At 31.3% G+C, this 18,472-nt stretch overlaps 2 protein-coding genes across 2 annotated transcripts; both read right to left on the bottom strand.

Annotated features, from left to right (window-relative positions):
- Window positions 1-1,400: 1,400 nt before the first annotated feature.
- On the bottom strand, window positions 1,401-8,799 carry LOC134721529 (fibrinogen-like protein A). Its single transcript, XM_063584611.1, has 5 exons — window positions 8,460-8,799; window positions 7,094-7,215; window positions 3,957-4,053; window positions 2,414-2,578; window positions 1,401-1,725 (listed from the first exon to the last, which is right to left on the bottom strand). The coding sequence occupies exons 1-5, from the start codon at window positions 8,746-8,748 to the stop codon at window positions 1,478-1,480; spliced, it is 921 nt and encodes a 306-aa protein (XP_063440681.1). The 5' UTR covers window positions 8,749-8,799; the 3' UTR covers window positions 1,401-1,477.
- A 1,719-nt stretch (window positions 8,800-10,518) lies between these two features.
- Window positions 10,519-15,246, bottom strand: LOC134723537 (microfibril-associated glycoprotein 4-like). The gene is made up of 5 exons (XM_063587123.1): window positions 14,900-15,246; window positions 13,325-13,446; window positions 12,158-12,254; window positions 11,638-11,802; window positions 10,519-10,896 (listed from the first exon to the last, which is right to left on the bottom strand). The coding sequence occupies exons 1-5, from the start codon at window positions 15,204-15,206 to the stop codon at window positions 10,649-10,651; spliced, it is 939 nt and encodes a 312-aa protein (XP_063443193.1). The 5' UTR covers window positions 15,207-15,246; the 3' UTR covers window positions 10,519-10,648.
- Window positions 15,247-18,472: the final 3,226 nt, after the last annotated feature.

The following is an 18,472-nucleotide window of genomic DNA, read 5'->3' as shown; positions in this document are numbered from 1 at the left end:
AACTGGGTGGGGGGTTTCCCGCTGTGATTTTCCTGCGAAGAATGTGATATTTTACTTATCATTGTTAACTACATAAGTGAAATGTATAATGAGAGAAACAATTATAATGTCAATATATGAACTGTGTAATGTATATTATAACATATTTTTTGATACATAAGCATAATATTTTAATTCATAACTTTAAAGAGGAGGCATGCTGTCAAAAATAGTATTATAATTAATACTATTAATCTATGTTTTTGTTTTTCTTTCAATGCTACATGTTTGTAGTGTAACTGTTTACTGATTATCGTTTTGTAATTTTAATATGCCTGTTTGTTTGGTTTTTTTTTTGTTGTGTATTTTAGTAACAATCCTATTGTTTGGATTTCAAACTAATAAAATTCTTATTCTTATTCTTATTCAAAAACTATATATGGTTTTTGCTTTAAACTTTCTCAGAAACTATTTATGATTATTGCATATTACTTCCACATAAGACGTCGGGCGTATCATGCGCTCATGGTGCAGCTGTTTATTGTCTTTTTAAATTTATTTGATGACAAGTTGCAACATTATCTATAAAATGAATCATTTTTAAGTTTTGTTGTTGAAAATATCCTCTTACTTTCTTTTATACAGCATGAGAAGTTTGTAATATCAATAATTAAATTATTTCTTTGTTCATATCTTTCTTAAATAAACAAGGAATCAATTTGTTTTCCCATCTGTGATAACGTAATGATGAAAAGTGTTCCTATGCTAACAGTTGATTGAGAATTGTGTTCCATTGGTAACATTGAACAAAATAACAAATCTATTTTAGGTGTAAATGTTTCAATGTCGAGTTCATTTTCCTTTCGAAATATACAATTCTCTTTTTTTTATCATATGCAAAGTTGTGTTGACCAGTGTGTCGATTTTTTGTCTTTCTTGAGAATTGATTTTGTAACATAAACAATGGCTACAGTGTTTTGAAAATTTGAAAGGGTCTTCCAAATTCTGTTACAAAATAGTGTATCCTATATTTGCACATTTGTCTAATATCAAAAGACTAGAATATGTTGATGATGTGATAAATAACCTTTCATGAACTACTGAAGTCTTATGTCAAAAGAAAAAAACATTGTAATGGGGATAAATATTTCACCTTGTATCATAGGGAAAAACAGGAAGAAGTCCGAACAACTGACACAAATTCCTTTACCTGACATATGTACATACTAAGATATTTTTTTATGGAAATGTTATTGTAATTTAACAAATTATGGTGTATCAAACACCAAGTCATTTCTACACCCACATTATGAGGTTATTTGTATGTTGGTCATATACAAAAATAACATGTACGACAGGAATTAATTAGATTAACAATCAGTCATGTTTGTGTATCCACGCCAGACTGATTAATAATTGAATGCATCATATTTATTTTAATTATTACTAAACAAATGTGCTATTGAACATCCTGTTTTATTGTAAATATCGAATATATCTATAGTCTACGAATCTTCATAGAAGTTGCCTTTAGTGAATGCTTATAGCCTTTCCATGTACTCCAAATTATTCCATTCCAACCTCCCACAGAAGTCTTGATGTAGTAATGTCCGTTGAGATTAGAATGCATGCAATTCGTGTACCACCATGCACCAGGATGGCGTCGAGCGCAGTTATCTTTAGCATCATCATTGTCCCTGTCAAGAGTTGTAAATCTTCCAAGGTTAGCGTAGTCAAGACTGTCACCTGCAGTTAGAAAAGTCTGAAAAATCATTCATGTAGAAACCGTAAAGATCCTCGAGTAGACTTTTCCGGACGACAAACGAATAAAACTCGATGGCATTCATTTTGAAGTCTAAAACGTAAATCTTGAATTATGATTTTGTTTCTCAGTTCTAATTAATTACTGTAAACAGTTTTCAAACCGATTTACACACGTCATGTTGATGAAAATTTCAGAAACTCTCATTAAAAGTGTGTTTAAAGAAAATGGCGAAGGAGCAGACGTTTTGTGTTACTTTCTGTGAAAGAGTACACAAAACTCTTTTCTTAAAATCTGTTTGCAAAAATCCCTCGAAGATATTTTTTAATTATAAACTTTTTCATTCATACATATTATTGTTGGTTTCAATGAAATAATTAAGTCTTTTTTAAGATCTAACACTGATAATCTCAATCTCTGGAATTTTAAATTTAAAGATACAAATCTGCTATTGAATGAGAAAAAAAGAATTACGCTCTTGGGTTTGGTATTATTTGGTAACTTGAAATATAGAATAACAACAATAAAATGTTCATAAAGGTGGAAAGTAAAAACAAACTGTTGAATTGATTATCGTTGGATTGCTTAATTCACAAATGAGTTTAATGTTTCGAAACTATTTTCAACAAGAGATCTCTCCTTACCTGTAAACTAAAAGCTTATTATACCTACCCGCATTCCCACTATAGCCGTAGACATTTAGTTTGTATTTTGATGTTTCATTGCCTATGTAGAAATGTTGGTATTTAGCATAAGCTTGATTGTTGTCAAAGTCATATAGGTCTATTCTCAATTCATATCTCCCTTGTGATGTCAAGGTGTGAATCTTGTCGTTACCTGAAATTAAATTTTGATATTCAGGTCTAGTATATGAATCTGGTGATATCTAGTGTAATAAAAGACATGTCTTTCAATATTTAAATCAAAACTATTAAGGCATTTATCTATTTACTTTATAATTTATTTATTTTTGCATGACGGTTCTTGCCATGATGCATCCATGTGCAAAATATCAATAGCCTATGTGAATGCAAACCAAATTCCCAAACACTAGACTAATCTTAAGTCTGCCAATTGATATTTTATCGTATGTTTTTCTATGTTGTGTTGTTATGCTATCGTTTCAGAAAAAGGGAGAAGGCTTGGATCCATTAAAACGTTTGCACCTGTCCTAAGTCAATAGTCTGATGTATAGTAGTTGTCGTTTGTTTATTTAATATATGCGTGTTTCTCGGTTCTCGTTTTTTTTATATAGATTAGACCGTTGGTTTTCCCGTTTGAAAGGTTTTACACCTCTAGTAATTAGGGGCCTTTATAGCTTGTTGTTCGATGTGAGGCAAGGCTTCGTGTTGAAGGCCGTACATTGACCTATAATGGTTTACTTTTTTTTAAATTGTTATTTGGATGGAGAGTTGTCTCATTGGCAATCACACCACATCTTCCTATATCTAATCTTTATTGTTACCCTAAATTCAAAGTTCAATGCAACAGTAAAATTTTATTTAATTGGTTATCCAGCTTATAAGCAAACATTAATAGTAAACTTCAAATAATGGTTTGACTATGGCAAGATTACAATATTAATCATGTCGTCTGAGGAAATACATTATACCTATACTTGAAAATATCTGCATACCAAATACACAATGTTTTTGATTTTATTATTTCAACTCATTTCAACTCATTCGAAGCTGTTTCATGACATAATACCTATTTCTGTTTTTCAGTCTTTAAACGGTCAAAACTTCTGCTTTTCTAGTAGCAACTGCAGTGGTACACTTGCTTAGTAAGGACATAAAGAAAAGCTGAATGTCAATTTTGGTAGAAAATCAGCTTTCCGTTGGATAAGATAAAAAAAAATGCGTTGTACATACAATTTGTTTCTGTACTTTTGGCAACAAACTACATAAAATACATGAAAACGTGGATTTCGTTTTGATTCAACTAACATGAAAGTATCAGGGAGAACTTTCAAACGCTTTTTGTGAAATTTTATGGACTGTTGAAAGATGTCTTTTATTCAAATTTTCTTTAAAATATAAGGTACAATTCAAGTACACAATAAAGGTGTATCAGATGTTCCTTTTTTATACTGAATAACATCAATAAGATAAAGGTATTTTTTTAAAAGCCAAACAAAACCACTACTGATTTGGCCCGATGATAGCATACGCTTTGAGCTTTTTAAAAAGCTGTTTAACAAAAGCATACGTACCCAACCAAAATTCTCGATTAAGTTGACCAAATCCTGTTTTGTATTTTGCCCATCCTAGATAGAAATCAAGATCATTACTCTCTCTCCTCTGTATAACCTGGTGAGTGTGTTAAGATATACTAGTCAACAAAAGACACGATACAAGGCAATATATTTTATATAATGAAATAGGACACACTGTACCGAGGTAGATAAATGAACTATAATTAGTCAAAATTTTACAGAGTTTTATTTTCTCATTTAAACCATTGATTTTAGGCAAATATGCGAAAGAAAAAAAAAGGATGTTTGTTAGTTCAAAAATAGTATTTTTAACCAAAAATTAAAACATAGATATAAAAACGTAAAACTTTTAAACATAAAAATGATCTGCTAACAATGTTGAATGCCCATGCAAATATTTGAATACCTTATTCTCATATTCAAAATTAATCAATTTAAATTAGTGCTGACTTTTTTTCCACAACATAAATTTGCCCCTGTGTTTTCCTATTTATCATATTTTATGATAAATGTTAGTTCAAACATGTTTATCGTTTCTTTTGTTGATTAGTTTATAATATATAACTGCTAATTAATGTATGATTTATGGTTATAAGTTTCAAAGTTACAATATAGATAGACAGGATAACATTTTTGTTCGCTTTGGAGATTCCGTATATCGTCAAGTTATTGGAATTCCAATTGGGACTAACTGTGAACCACTTATTGTGGACCTGTTTTTGTATTGCTATGAGTTACAATTTATGACTAAAATTAGAAAAGACCCATCAAAACAACATTTGATACAAAAATTTAACATTTCTTTTAACTATTTGGATGATATACTGGCTCTCAATAATGACGACTTCAGTATGTATACTAAAGAAATTTATCCTGCTGAACTTACTTTAAATAAAGCTAATACTAACAATGACCACTGCCCTTTCCCCAATCTTGATATCTTTATCATTAACGGGAAGCTCAATACAAAAATTTATGATAAAAGAGATGATTTTTCATTTCCTATTGTTAATTATCCATTTTTAGATGGTGACGTTCCCTTTTCACCATCTTATGGTGTTTATATATCTCAACTTGTACGATTCGCTCGTGTATGTAACAACGTATTAAATTTTTGCGAGAGAAATTTATGTATTCATGAAAAATTATTACACCAGGGTTTTCAATATCACAAACTGGTCAAAACATTTACTAAACTCTATCACCGTTATAAGGAAATAATTCATAAATACAACTCAACATGCAGACATCTTATACGTTCAGGTATTTTACATCCATTTTTTTATGGAAGTATTCTTTATAAAGCACAAAAATGTCAGTATTCTCCTCAGAAACTAACATTGAAATAGACTTATTAAAAATGGGTATAGTTACGATACTGTTGTTAGGTCATTGAAGATTGCATATTTTAGCTTTAATATCGATTCACTTATAGGGTCTTTGCATCGGAACTAAACACATTTATTTCTAAAAATGCAGTTGTTGGCATGACACGGGTTATGTTCTTCTCATATATTTTATGATAGTATGATACTAAACCCCTAACGGGAGGAATTGTGCCTGATATTCATATGATGAAGACATAATCTTTCAATCAGTTTGATTGAGGTCTGGAGCTGGCATGTCAGTTAATTGCTAGTAGTCTGTTGTTATTTATGTATTATTGTCATTTTATTTATTTTCTTTTGTTACATCTTTTAAAATCGGACTCGGACTTCTCTTGAACTGAATTTTAATGTGCGTATTGTTATGCGTTTACTTTTCTACATTGGCTAGAGGTATAGGGAGAGGATTGATATCTCATAAACATGTTTAACCCCGCCTCAATTTTGCGCCTGTACCAAGTCAGGAGCATCTGGCCTATGTTAGCCTTGTATGATTTTTTCATTTTAGTTTCTTTTGTATAATTCGGAGTTTAGTATGATGTCCATTATCACTGTACTAGTATGCATATTTTTTAGGGGCCAGCTGAAGGACACCTACAGGTGCGGGAATTCTTGCTACATTGAAGACCCATTAGTTGCCTTCGGCTGTTGTCTGCTCTATGGTCGGGTGGTTGTCGCTTTGACACATTCACCATTTCCTTTCTCAATTTTAGGATGAACATCTATTAACAGTGATTTCAAATTCAAGACTGTTTTTGTCCGATGTGATTATCTATAAGGTTTCTTTATGTTTATGTGTTTTTTACTGATGGGTAATACTTATGAGGGGATTTATCAATGACTGATTTTGCATTAGATATATAGTTAATAACTATAAAGTTGTCAAACAATATATGAATAATACATAGCCGAGACTGTGCAACAGCAGATTGTTAACCCGATAAAACACTGCGTAACCATAAACAATGCAAAAACAGACACATTTTAAGATGCTCTTGGGACAGGCGCAAAACTACGGCGGGGTTAAACATGTTTTCGGAGATCTGAACCATCTCCCTATACATCTAGCCAATGTAGAAACATAATCGACATAAAAGCCTTTTACACATTTCTAATTGTTTGTTTAAGTTAAGTTGTATAAAAGTTTATTTACAACATGTACAATAGTCGGGTTTTAGTGCATCGGACTACTAGCACAAAGGTTCCTGGTTCGATTCCCGTTTGGGTTGAAAATTTCAGGAACTCAATTTTCGGCTCTCCCTTGACACCATTTGCGAGTATGGTCTTGAGGAAACGATGGTAGTCCGTCGGAAGGGGACGATAAATGGCTGACCCCGTGTTAAGAGAGAGCCATATCTCTTGCACGTTAAAGACACCCTTGTAGATTTCGAAAAAGAGTAGGCTTATGCCGCTACAAGGCAACACTCGCATCCGCAAAGTGGAAAGGGATTAATATAAGTTGCAAAACTTGTTTCCCAATCCACTATAAATAAATATGTTTAAACTTTAGTTGGGTTTTCATTTAGAAATATTAAACAAGCAAAACAGGGTGTGAGAACATATACATTTATACGAAGTTAATCTAGTAGTGAGGAAGTTCGCGCCAGTTAGTTCAACAGTTTTCAAGGAAAAAGAACAGAAACAGTTTACCGTTTATAAATCGTTCAAAAAAGTCTACTTTAATACAATTCGAAGCACTTATTGTTATTTAAGGCCCATAGCAGTAAGGATTATACCAATTATACATACAGTCCAACGGCCAGAGTCAATTGTCATCTCACAATAAACATCAAATGATTCTGCTTTGTCGGGTTTTATCCTGTAGATACCACTTCGAAAATCTTTTGGAAGATCGCTGCAATCTCTAATCACTGAAACATAAGCAAAACACCAATAATGCTTTACATTTAAAACAATATGACAACAGTAGATTACTTAAATTTAAATATTTTATGTTTATTTGAAATATGCAAAACACAAACACAATCAGTTATGCATTACCAAGACATGATGTCATGATTTACTGACAAATATATAGGAAAACGCATGAACGCCAACATTAGCGAGAGCGTTTGTGTCGACAAGATAAATGTGTCTGATGTTGAAGTAATCACATGCAATTTAACTCAAGAGAGACGAAAATGAATTAATCGGAAAATAAAGAATCAAGGAAATGGTTTTAATCAAAGGAAATGTCTCTCTGGGTCATTGTCCTGGTTCTTTGACAATGTGTGTCCTCTACTTTTTGGTTATTTCAGCTTGTTTGAAACTAAAAAGTCACTTTAATGGCTGGAAGAGTTATTTTTAATACAGGAAAACAGTTTCCCTAATGAGTCGTTTGTAGACGAGACGCGCGTTGATGTATAAAATTTAATATTGGTATCTATGATAAGTTTATTGAATAGAAAATATAAGTATGCTGATGAGTAGCAATGAAAGCATGAAATATCCAATAATGACGAACTTAAATGAGGACCAATTAAGACAAAAACCACCAATCAGGTAACCGACACCGAAAACAACACTCGCTTTTCAACTTTTCTACCAATCTGACTTTAAACACGACCAAGTGTATAGTATTAATAATGTGCAACAGTAATGTGTTGATTTTCGTAGTTATATTTTAATTCAGTCAAAACATGTGTGAAACTTCTTCTTTTGAAGGTCAAACCAATCAACAAATCGGAAGTTACCATTCATAGTTTGACTTCTTTATCTGACATTTGTCTCCTTTGTTTGTCCTTTTTATTCAATCAAACAATTAGCTTGTAGGCAATCACTGTTCTGTTGACATGTTTGCGCTTGCTAAATAATGAAAACAAAATACAAAAAAAATTACAGATTTGAATGCGTTTATCTACTCGTTAATTCTTTTACAGATGGTTGCAGATTATTAACAGTGTAAATAGCTAACATTTATGAGCCTAAACATTTTAGAATCCATCCAAAATAATTGTGTCACTCAAATAATCATTTACTAGATATTTTTTGGTTATTTGGTATCAAATGTCGATAAAATTATCGTGAAAATTGTCACCGATCATAACCGTTACAATATATTATTCTGATTGAAATCATGTTCACAGAAATTAGTTAAAGAGGTTCAACTTTTTACCTTTTCCGATTCTAGTTCCGGTTAAAAGGTCTGTACTTTTTTCTTCCAATTCTTGAATTCGATTGTGAATATCTCCAAATTTCTGCTCGATTAACCTATCCACCTTTTCATTTAGTTGTTTCCCAAATGATTTCAATATATTTTGGCTGATGTCACTAGTGTTTAGCAAAGCTACTAACGGTGCTCTTTGTGGGTCGTCTATCAATGGTGCAATGTACGTGTCATCTGGGTTTCCTAAACATATGGAACCGATGGTGAGAACAATCAAATGTCTGACTAGCATTTTCATGACACTCTTTTCATCTGTGACAGTATATTGTTTTTGTTAAGGAAGTTGATATTGAAGTAGGTACTTTATTGTAATATGAAACGGAAATTTTCTGTAATTTATAGTATTACATGTTGTTGAAAACAATGTAGAAAATGTCGATTTCAAATTGTCATTATAATATGGATCGTAATGTTAACAAATTTAATGAAAAAACGGCCTAAACACTGAGAGCCCATTTTTTTAGTTCAATTTATAATCGATATAGTATTAATTAATTAATGTTTTCATAATGTTCCTGTTCTATGTACTAGGTCCGTTATAATGGTCGAGGATGTATGTAACGACATGAGTCACCGCCGAGAGACATAACAGCTCCAGATGCCGATAATCTCTTAAACACTTATTTTTTTAATTTCTTATTTACCAAACTGGCAATGTGTAATACCTTAGTCCCCATGAAGACAAATATTTTTTTTAGGAGAAATTGTATATATTTAATAAATTTCTAATAAATCTCTAGGTGTAATACCACCATTGATTTTCCCCTATTAGTCTTTGTTAAATTTGCACTTTTCAAAAAATTGTGCAGAATTTATCTTTGTTTCAATTAAAGAAATACTTGGCATGAGTTAAGTTTTATCCTGTCTAGTTCTATAGAAAAAGTTTCACATAGGATTTCATTGCACATAAGAAAATAACCATCATTGGAAGTTAACCAATCAAATTTCTCCCCTTATTCTATCTGTGTACAAGGTTTAGTCACCATGTAACCTCAAGATTACAAAATTTTCTATAGAAATCAGAAATAAAAAATATTGGTGTTTTGAAATAGTCAAGACATATGTTTATGACACAGAAATAGTTTTACTGCAATAAAATGTAGGATTAATTACCTACAACGGTCAAATCCAAGGGAATATATTTTTAGACCTACTTTCGTATGCAACCGGATGTGACGTACCATGACATGGTGGTATTACACCTCTAATTCTACTCCATAGATTTTTCTTGAAGAAAATATATGTTGTTGATACATAAATTTCCGTTCTAACGACACAAAATAAAGATAGGGTCATTGACTTTGTTTTAACGGTAAACATCATTCTAAATGGTGGATAATTTAAAAGATGAATGCATTCTTTATTTCGATTTACAGTTATAGTTCAACGAGCCAAGGTTGCATGCAACATTTTAGCTAAATCTGCAACAAAGCCCATTTACAGTTACTATACCTTAGCAGAGATGTGATGGATAACAAGAAAATGTAACTATAGTCGCGTCTGGCGTACTAAATTATAATCGATGCCACTACTGGTGGACGTTTCGTCCCCGAGGGTATCACCAACCCAGTAATCAGCACTTCGGTGTTGACATGAATATCAATTATGTGGTCATTTTTTATAAATTTCCTGAATATAAATTTTTTTCGAAAACTAAGGATTTTCTTATCCCAGGAATAAATTACCGTAGCCGTATTTGGCACAATTTTGGGGAATTTTGGATCATCAATGCTCTTCAACTCCGTACTTGTTTGGCTTTATAAATATTTTTGATATGAGCGTCACTGATGAGTCTTATGTAGACGAAACGCGCGACTGGCGTACTAAATTATAATCCTGGTACCTTTGATAACTATTAATTGTTGTCCTGTTCAGTGCCGGTATTAATATTTTACTGTCTCGAGTGGAGAAACATCGTAACATACTTGTTGCAGTTTAGGAATCTTTGTTCCGTATTCATAAAAATACCATAAAACATATTGACAGCAAATTTGAGAAATTATTTTTATTTATCGCAGTACTTAACTTGTAATTCAATAATCATTCATTCTAGAAGTCGAAAGAATAAAATATAAGTTTCGTTAAATTTTTCGACCCATAATCCATGGTAAGTCTTTTTTCTAAATCCCGGTTTGCAATTACAGTCTTCGAATCATCATTTCAGTAGCTCTCAGAGAATGATTTGGACCTTTCCAGTCTTTCCAAATAATTCCCCTCCAAGCTTTTGATGGCGTCCTGATGAAATAGTGTCCATTTAGATGACTTTCAAAACAGTTTGTAAACCACCATGCTCCATTAACAGTTAGGGCACAGTTCCTATGGTCTAGATCACTGTCTCTGTCAAAGGTAGTGAAAGGCATTCCATTGTGGTAGTTCAAGTTGTCCCCTTCAATGAAAAATATTGTAGTAAATACATGTAATAGGTATTCCTAGCTGTTGTACATTTTTACTCTTGTTTTGTAGCTTTTTGTCAGATATTCGGAATCCTTAAGTTATGTAAATATAGTGTCAGTAAATAAAAATATTTCCTCGCTAACCAATACAAAACCACTACAATACTGAACTCCAAGGATAATTAAAATCGGAAAGTTCCTAATCAAATAGCAAAATCAAATAATATAACACTTCAAGCGAATGGACAATAACTGTCATATTCCTGACTTAGAACAGGCATTATCAAATGTAGAAAATGGTGAATTAAACCTGGTTTTATAGCGTTAAACCTCATTTAAAATTCTTTTTTAAGGTTTGTAATTATATACTTTCTATTGTAAATTTCTCTCAAGAGATTTCTTTTTTAAAACAAAGGAGGGGAAATCATCCAGATATTGTTATAGGATTTTACCATTAGTTTACGCTATAGTATTACTTATTTCAAAATAAGAAAATCAATAACTTTAGATTTTAAATGAATTTGACAGGATTGATGACTATAGATTTTTAATATGATTTTTTTTTTCAAATATTGCATTCATTAAATACTATGATATATCAACGGGAAGTTATATAAAACGTTGCAATTCTGACAAATATTATCACAGTTCAAATGGTTTTAATATTACGAACTTATTTAACAAAAAGTAGATACCAATAAGAAGATACTAATCACTGTGTTTATTATACCTACCAGCGCTACCACTGTAACCGTAAATATTGATTTTGTACTTAGACGTTTCATTCCCGATGTAAAAATGTTGGTATTTAGCATAAGCTTGATTGTTGTCAAAGTCAGCGAGACCTATAAGCAGTTCATATCTGCCTTGTGACGTCAAGGTGTGAATCTTGTCATTCCCTAGAATTGAATAGTGCTTTAAATGTTATCTTTCTGGTATATTTATATAGACATCGCATAAGAATAAAAACATGTGATAATTAGGGTACATCAGTCAATAGTTATCAAATGATTATAATTTAGTACCCCAGACGCGCGTTTCGTCTACATAAGACTCATCAGTGACGCTCAAAACTTTCTTATAATCTTAATCATTATTTAAACAAACAAATTTGTGACGAAGAAACACAAAAAAGCATATAGATAAAGCACATTAGCATACATTTGTTATGCAACGATACTTGTTTCAGATTTTGTTAGGATCTTTGCGTGTTCACTAAACAAGGTTCAATACTTTTAATCAATACATACTCACCTAACCAAAATTCGCGATTAAGTTGTCCAAATCCTGTTTTGTATTTTTCCCATCCTTGATAGAAATCAAGATCACCACTCTCTCTTCTTTGTATAACCTGATAAAAAATAAAATGTTTTCTTAAAGATATATTCTTCTGCTTTTTTACGTATGCTTTATTGTCCCTTTTGAAAGATCAATAGTTTGAATTGAATTTTAAAACAACCAAATATATGATAAACGTATTAAACTAAACAAACCAGCATCAGTCATTTTGCATAATAGAGCTGAACCCCGCTCACCTCTTGAATCTCAATTTAGAAAATATGACTTGGTATCATTTACTTAGTCATTGGAAATGCTAAATTTACTTGTGGGTATATGTATAAGTTTCGCAAACCACATAAAAATATCTATCCTAGTAAAGAATGATGATAAAATAGAGAAAAAGTAGGATAGACTTTGGTCATCGTGTTTATCATTTATATTTCAATAAAAAAAGGGTTTATTCGGGTACTTATCCAAATTATTCAAATTCACCTAGATAAAAGAGGATGACTTTGCGTAAGTGTCTTTCTCGTTATTACACAAAAGGAGACAACCGAGAACACATAATGTCATTGTCAATACCTTATTATCCACCACCGCTATACAACATATTGAAATGACCTGAAGTATTTTAAAATAATAGTCCTGAACATTGTTGGCATAGATTAAAACATAGTAGGTAAAAAAAGGCATAAATCGACTTATTCAGGTCCGGATGTATCTTTGTTTGTACATCGAATTGATTAAAATGATATTTAGTCTTATTGAAATGTGTACAGATTATGGAAATCGAAGAAGAAAGTAAACAAATCAATTGTCGTGACGTTTATTTGAACTTTACTTTTTATGGATAACTGCCAATATTTATTTCGCATTACGCAATTATACGGAATCATTGCTCGGTATTGAAATAGCTATTTCTCTTTAAATTAAAACGCCTCGGTTCAATATGTGTTTTTTTTTTGCATGCATAATCCTTTGATATCTTAAATATTCTAAACGAGAAGGTGAAAATGCAAATGAAATGTGATGTACGTAACCTTCTTACAACAGGTAGGCTTGATACTTTAGTTAGACTTTGCACGCATATTATGCAGCAGAAGAAAAAAAATATCATGAATTCATATCGATCATACATACCGTCCAACCACCATGATCAACTGTCATCTCACAATATACATCGAATTCTTCTGTATGGTCTGGTTTAATCTTGTAAATACCACTTCGGTAATCATTGGGAAGATCCCTACAATCTCTTATATCTAAAATATTATCGAAACACCAATAAAAGAATTTAAGACAGAATGAGACTACTCATGAATTCAAAGATGAGCGAGACAGGAAATGACCACGTTGTTATCGCCTTTTTTTGTTTGTAATATGGCTGACAGAATATAAAATAGGAGTGGCATTTAGATTGCAAACGGTTCCGATATACATACATAGAGTATCATAGAAGATATTTTTCCTCCACAAATATTCTGTTTTTTTGCAGATTGTAAGCAAAATGCATCGGATCGTAAATATTTAATTGTGTATTATCATGATTATAAATAAGAAAATATATTGCATGACAGCCAATAAGAAAATCAGCGTCAGAAGATGTTGGTGTAAGCAAAATTTATTTTATCAAAGGTTAAATTTTGAAGAAAAAAACCAAACAATCAAACATCTAAAGGTAGTTCCCTTACCTTTCCGCAAAACATTTGTCATATCAAAAGAGTGAGCTTTGGTCAGTCGTTTTAAAAAAAAAGAAAATATTGACTAAGCAGAGCAGAAGTATTGGTATAATTAGTAAATTGCAAACGAGCATAGCAAACTACGCAAATAATTATTAAGAGATTATTTTTAAATATATAGGGTAAAGACAAACATTATTCAAAGTATACCTTGACAAAGCAGAAGTGCATTTGCAAAATATAGAAGGGGCTGCTGCTTTAAAGGTCATTTGGTTTCAAATGATAAATGATAACCACAGTAACATGTTTATGATAAGAATACATGTTTTATATTGCTAGTTAATAATATCTTTGCTATATTATCTTTTAGCGTTTTATGTTTTTATTCACGAAATTATTAGGCATTGTATTGTATTGTCTAGTCTCTTCTTTATAAAATTGCCATTATCGAAACATGTATATGTTATATAACAATCTTGTATTGTTCATGCAATTAAGAGTGTACTTCAACAAAAAGTGAAATAGCAGAAATACGAAAGCATTCTCTTGTCTTGTCTCGTTTATATTGAATGGCCATTATTTAAACCTAAACAAAATACTGAAATACATGCAAAGTGATTGGGCTGATTAAAATTATTAAGAGATGATTTTTTTAAAAGTCTACTGAATTATTCACAAGAACATGACCAAAAGTCTTCGACATTTTTTAAGACTTCGTTAACCAACGAATTATAAACATTATTTCTTAGTCAACCATTTTAAAATTGTCCGACCTAAAAAATGTTTCATTATCGTATTCTTTTATCAGAATTGGCATATGTTCAAGTCTTTAAAAAATGTTTTTGATATTTATCTAGAACTTATGGTTAAAGTTTAAGGAAATCTAAACTTAAATTTATTACCTTTAATGATTTCACCTTACAATTACATGAAGACAGCCATTATTCAAAGATAGACTAAGTACTGTGTATCATTTTTATGCATTTCCTATCATAGTGGGAAAAAATATAACAGTAAAGTTAAATAATTTTTTTACCTTTTCTATTTCCATTTCCTGATGAACGATCTCTCTCAATATGTTCACAAGTTTCTTCTACCTTCTGTATACGACGGTGAATATCCCCCATTTTCTCGTTGATTGAATCGTTCACTTTTTCGTTTAGTTGTTTCCCAAAAGAGTTCATTATATTTTGACTTATATCACTGGTATTTAGCAAAGCTACTAAAGGTGCTCTTTGCGTATCATCTATTAGTGGTGCAATATATGTGCCATCTGGGTTTCCAAAACATAGCGAACCATATACGAGAACAATTAAATGTCCGACTAGCTTTGTCGATGTCATTTTTCAACTGTCTGTTACCTTTGTCAAGGAAGATAATATTGAAGTAGGTAATTTCAATTTGTATTTCCTTCCTCGTTTAGATTTCAGAGATTTTGCTTATGTATCTAATACACAGTGTGTACAAGAGTTATTTGTTATTGGCATCAGCCAATATAAAACGACATTTGTTAAATATTCAAAGTGAGCCATGTTTTTTAGAAGTATCAGATATTCGGTAGAATTACAGTCAAACAATGAACTAAAATGGTATTCACACGCTTATCAAATTTTAAATTTTGATGAGAGCTTCGTTTTCATCATATTAAATGTATTGATTGTGTATATACTGTATAAGGTCACTGACGATCTGTGAAATATAGAGTTGTATGAAACGGAAATGCTGTTGAAAATGATAGTATTATATATTGATCGATATTGTTAAATATCATTTACTACAAAATAGTAGTTCGAGTTATGACATGCATATGGGAAACATTTCCATAAAAATTATGAAATAATGTCAGTAGACTTCGTCATATAGATTACCATAACCTTAACTGTCATAACAATTTCAATACACCATCAATTGAACTGTAATATATCAATTGTATTTTTAATTTAATACTTATTGTATTTTCGTATTCAAAGTTTCAATTATTAACATTGTGTTTGTTCTGATATATATGCAGTCCTCTTGCATTTTTTGCTAAGCTTATACAAATAAATCGTGTAACTGTTGTCATATTTGCAACAACAAACGTGTACAAATGCTGGATGTTTATCTTGTGTGCCAACTTTGGTTTCCACAAAAGGAATGATTATGAAGAACTAAGAATTAATCTTACACATGGAGAGTGCAACCGACCTAGATGAGACTAAACAATAAACAAATTAATCATCAACCAAATAATCACCACAAATTCCAATACAATTGATTAAGATCGGTTGACAAAATTTATTAAAGCTCCTTTAATAGGGGCAAATAACCTAGATCGAGGACTAACAAATAATCCAAGATACTTTTAAAGTCATAAGAAACCTCAAATTAAAAAAAAATATGCATATGTTTTTTATAACTAAATGGATAGTTTTCATTATACAACTTATGTACATATACTTTTTTCTGAGGAAAATTCTTTAATTTGTCCACATTTAGAAGAAATTTACTTATTTTTAATTGCTTGCTTGCAGCAAGCAATTCGCCGACATATTTTCCGTATGCATTGTGACCCAAGCGTAACCCTCTTCGTAAAAATCCGGTGACCACAATACGCATGGATCTGTCATTGATATTTACAAATATCGGATTATACATGCTAAACACGTGCTCAATACCCATGCTTTTTGTAATTTGTTTACTATAAGGTGATAATCGGTAAAACTCAGCTTCAAAACACGGCATTTAATGAGCAGCCATATTTGTTGAATCATAACAAACAGAGAGAGAAAAGGTGACGATTATATGATATATTTGCGAAAATAATGATAAAATCTTGCACAGAGGACTAAGTTTATGATATATACATGCATTGGTTCAAGAATTGGACAAACATTATTTTTCATCACTCACTCGTTTCATATGAATTTAAGAAAACGGAACCACTATGGTTATAACAGAAGCCAAGAAATCCCGAAATGTATACGAATGCAAAGTGGGGACATGTGAACGACGTTTTTCATAATACACAATCAACAACTATATACTAAATTACGAAAATGTATCTGTCGATGTCATATTGAACTTTTTTATCATTATACTAGAAGACAATATTGATAAAAGCATACATATGAAAACTGCTTTAAATAAACGGATAAAAACGCATTTCAATAAGCTACATGAAGGCTTTAAAAGAACTTGCAAGAGAAAAACGAATCTGAAAAATGAGATGCCGCTTAAGTATAAAGATATGAAATGTAAAACCATGAGATAAATACGTCGGTATGTTGAAAACTCCTAGTAATACCAAGAAGTATACACTGACTGAAATACTGCTCCAAGAAGCGAGATCCATATAAGTACAATTACAAATCACATTGCCATATCCTCAACATGTAACATCAGCCAAATACCTTGGATGCACCATTTCATCAGATCTTAAATGAGGGAAACACATAAGCACCATCGGCTCCAAAGTTAACAACACCATCAGCTTCTTAAAAAGTAATGTAAACATCTCAAACAAGTCAATGAAAAAAATGCATTAATATCTCTAGTCAGGCCTACTTCATAATATGCTCCGCTGTATGTGACCCATAGTAACAAAATGACATCCACAGATCAGATATGGTTCAATGAAGGGCAGCAAGGTAAGTTACTAACAGATATCACAACACCTCATCTGTTAGTGACATGCTTGAACATCTGATAGTGTATTTCATTTTTGCAGCAAATTTTATAATGTTCTCGGACAGGGACAAAAGAATCAATATCTGTTTCAAACAAGAGTGCAAACGCTTGAATATCTTGCCTGCTTTACTGACCATTGATTTCATATAGAAATTCTTAAAGGTAAAGGTTTTACTATTAGTATCGCAAAAACTTAATGTTTTTAAATATTCATGGCAAAGGGCAAGGGCAAGTAATTCTGTCGGACAGACATATACACCTAACAATTATTATTCAATATATCAAATATAGTTCACATATTGCTTACGGTAATTGAAAAACATACCAAAAAGCAAAAACTAAATATGGACTTTTTTTAGCTTCAAGTTAAAGGCATCACTGGGACTTCGAGATGAAGAACAGCACTGTTCCTTTACTTTTTCTATGTTGTTTTTTTTGTGTGCATGTATTGATTTTGTGTTATGAATGTATACCACATATTTTTATCTATTCTATTTCATATCTATACATTAAGATAATGGCCATTCAAATAAAATCCTTAGCTAGAAATTGGAGCTGAACTGAATAACTTCTTTTTTTACCTTTAAATACTTCAAAATGAAGGGAACAGCTTATCATACAAGGGACTTATTTTTTTTTTGAAAGAAAAATTGCATCAGTAGCAGTAACAATTTCTAATTAATCATAATAAATCTTTATTATTTTTAATTTCTTTTCATATAGTATGAATGTACATTGAGGGATGCAGTATACTTTGGTATCAACTGATCCATTCAAAGACTGATATAAATAAACCAATAGATCTAAACAATGATGATGCTATATATCTTATAAAAGGCAGAAATATAGATGAAAGTGTCAGTGTAAATCAGGTTGATAAATAACAACAAATAGGTAATGCTCTTGATAGCATTTATTCAAGAATAACAATTACACGCTA

The sequence above is a fragment of the Mytilus trossulus genome, chromosome 6 (genome assembly GCF_036588685.1).
Source record: "Mytilus trossulus isolate FHL-02 chromosome 6, PNRI_Mtr1.1.1.hap1, whole genome shotgun sequence".
Classification (NCBI taxonomy): domain Eukaryota; kingdom Metazoa; phylum Mollusca; class Bivalvia; order Mytilida; family Mytilidae; genus Mytilus; species Mytilus trossulus.
This window is presented reverse-complemented; position numbering and strand designations above follow the sequence as displayed.

Bases quoted from the DNA above. Each gene is read 5' to 3' on its own strand.
- LOC134721529 (XM_063584611.1), bottom strand. From the start codon at position 8,748: ATGAAAATGCTAGTCAGACATTTGATTGTTCTCACCATCGGTTCCATA. The intron at 7,216-8,459 runs GTAAAAAGTTGA...CTTATGTTTCAG, and splicing joins CGGAACTAGAATCGGAAAAG to TGATTAGAGATTGCAGCGAT. The intron at 2,579-3,956 runs GTACGTATGCTT...ATTTAATTTCAG, and splicing joins TAATCGAGAATTTTGGTTGG to GTAACGACAAGATTCACACC.
- LOC134723537 (XM_063587123.1), bottom strand. From the start codon at position 15,206: ATGACATCGACAAAGCTAGTCGGACATTTAATTGTTCTCGTATATGGT. The intron at 13,447-14,899 runs GTAAAAAAATTA...ATAATATTTTAG, and splicing joins AGGAAATGGAAATAGAAAAG to ATATAAGAGATTGTAGGGAT. The intron at 11,803-12,157 runs GTGAGTATGTAT...ATTCAATTCTAG, and splicing joins TAATCGCGAATTTTGGTTAG to GGAATGACAAGATTCACACC.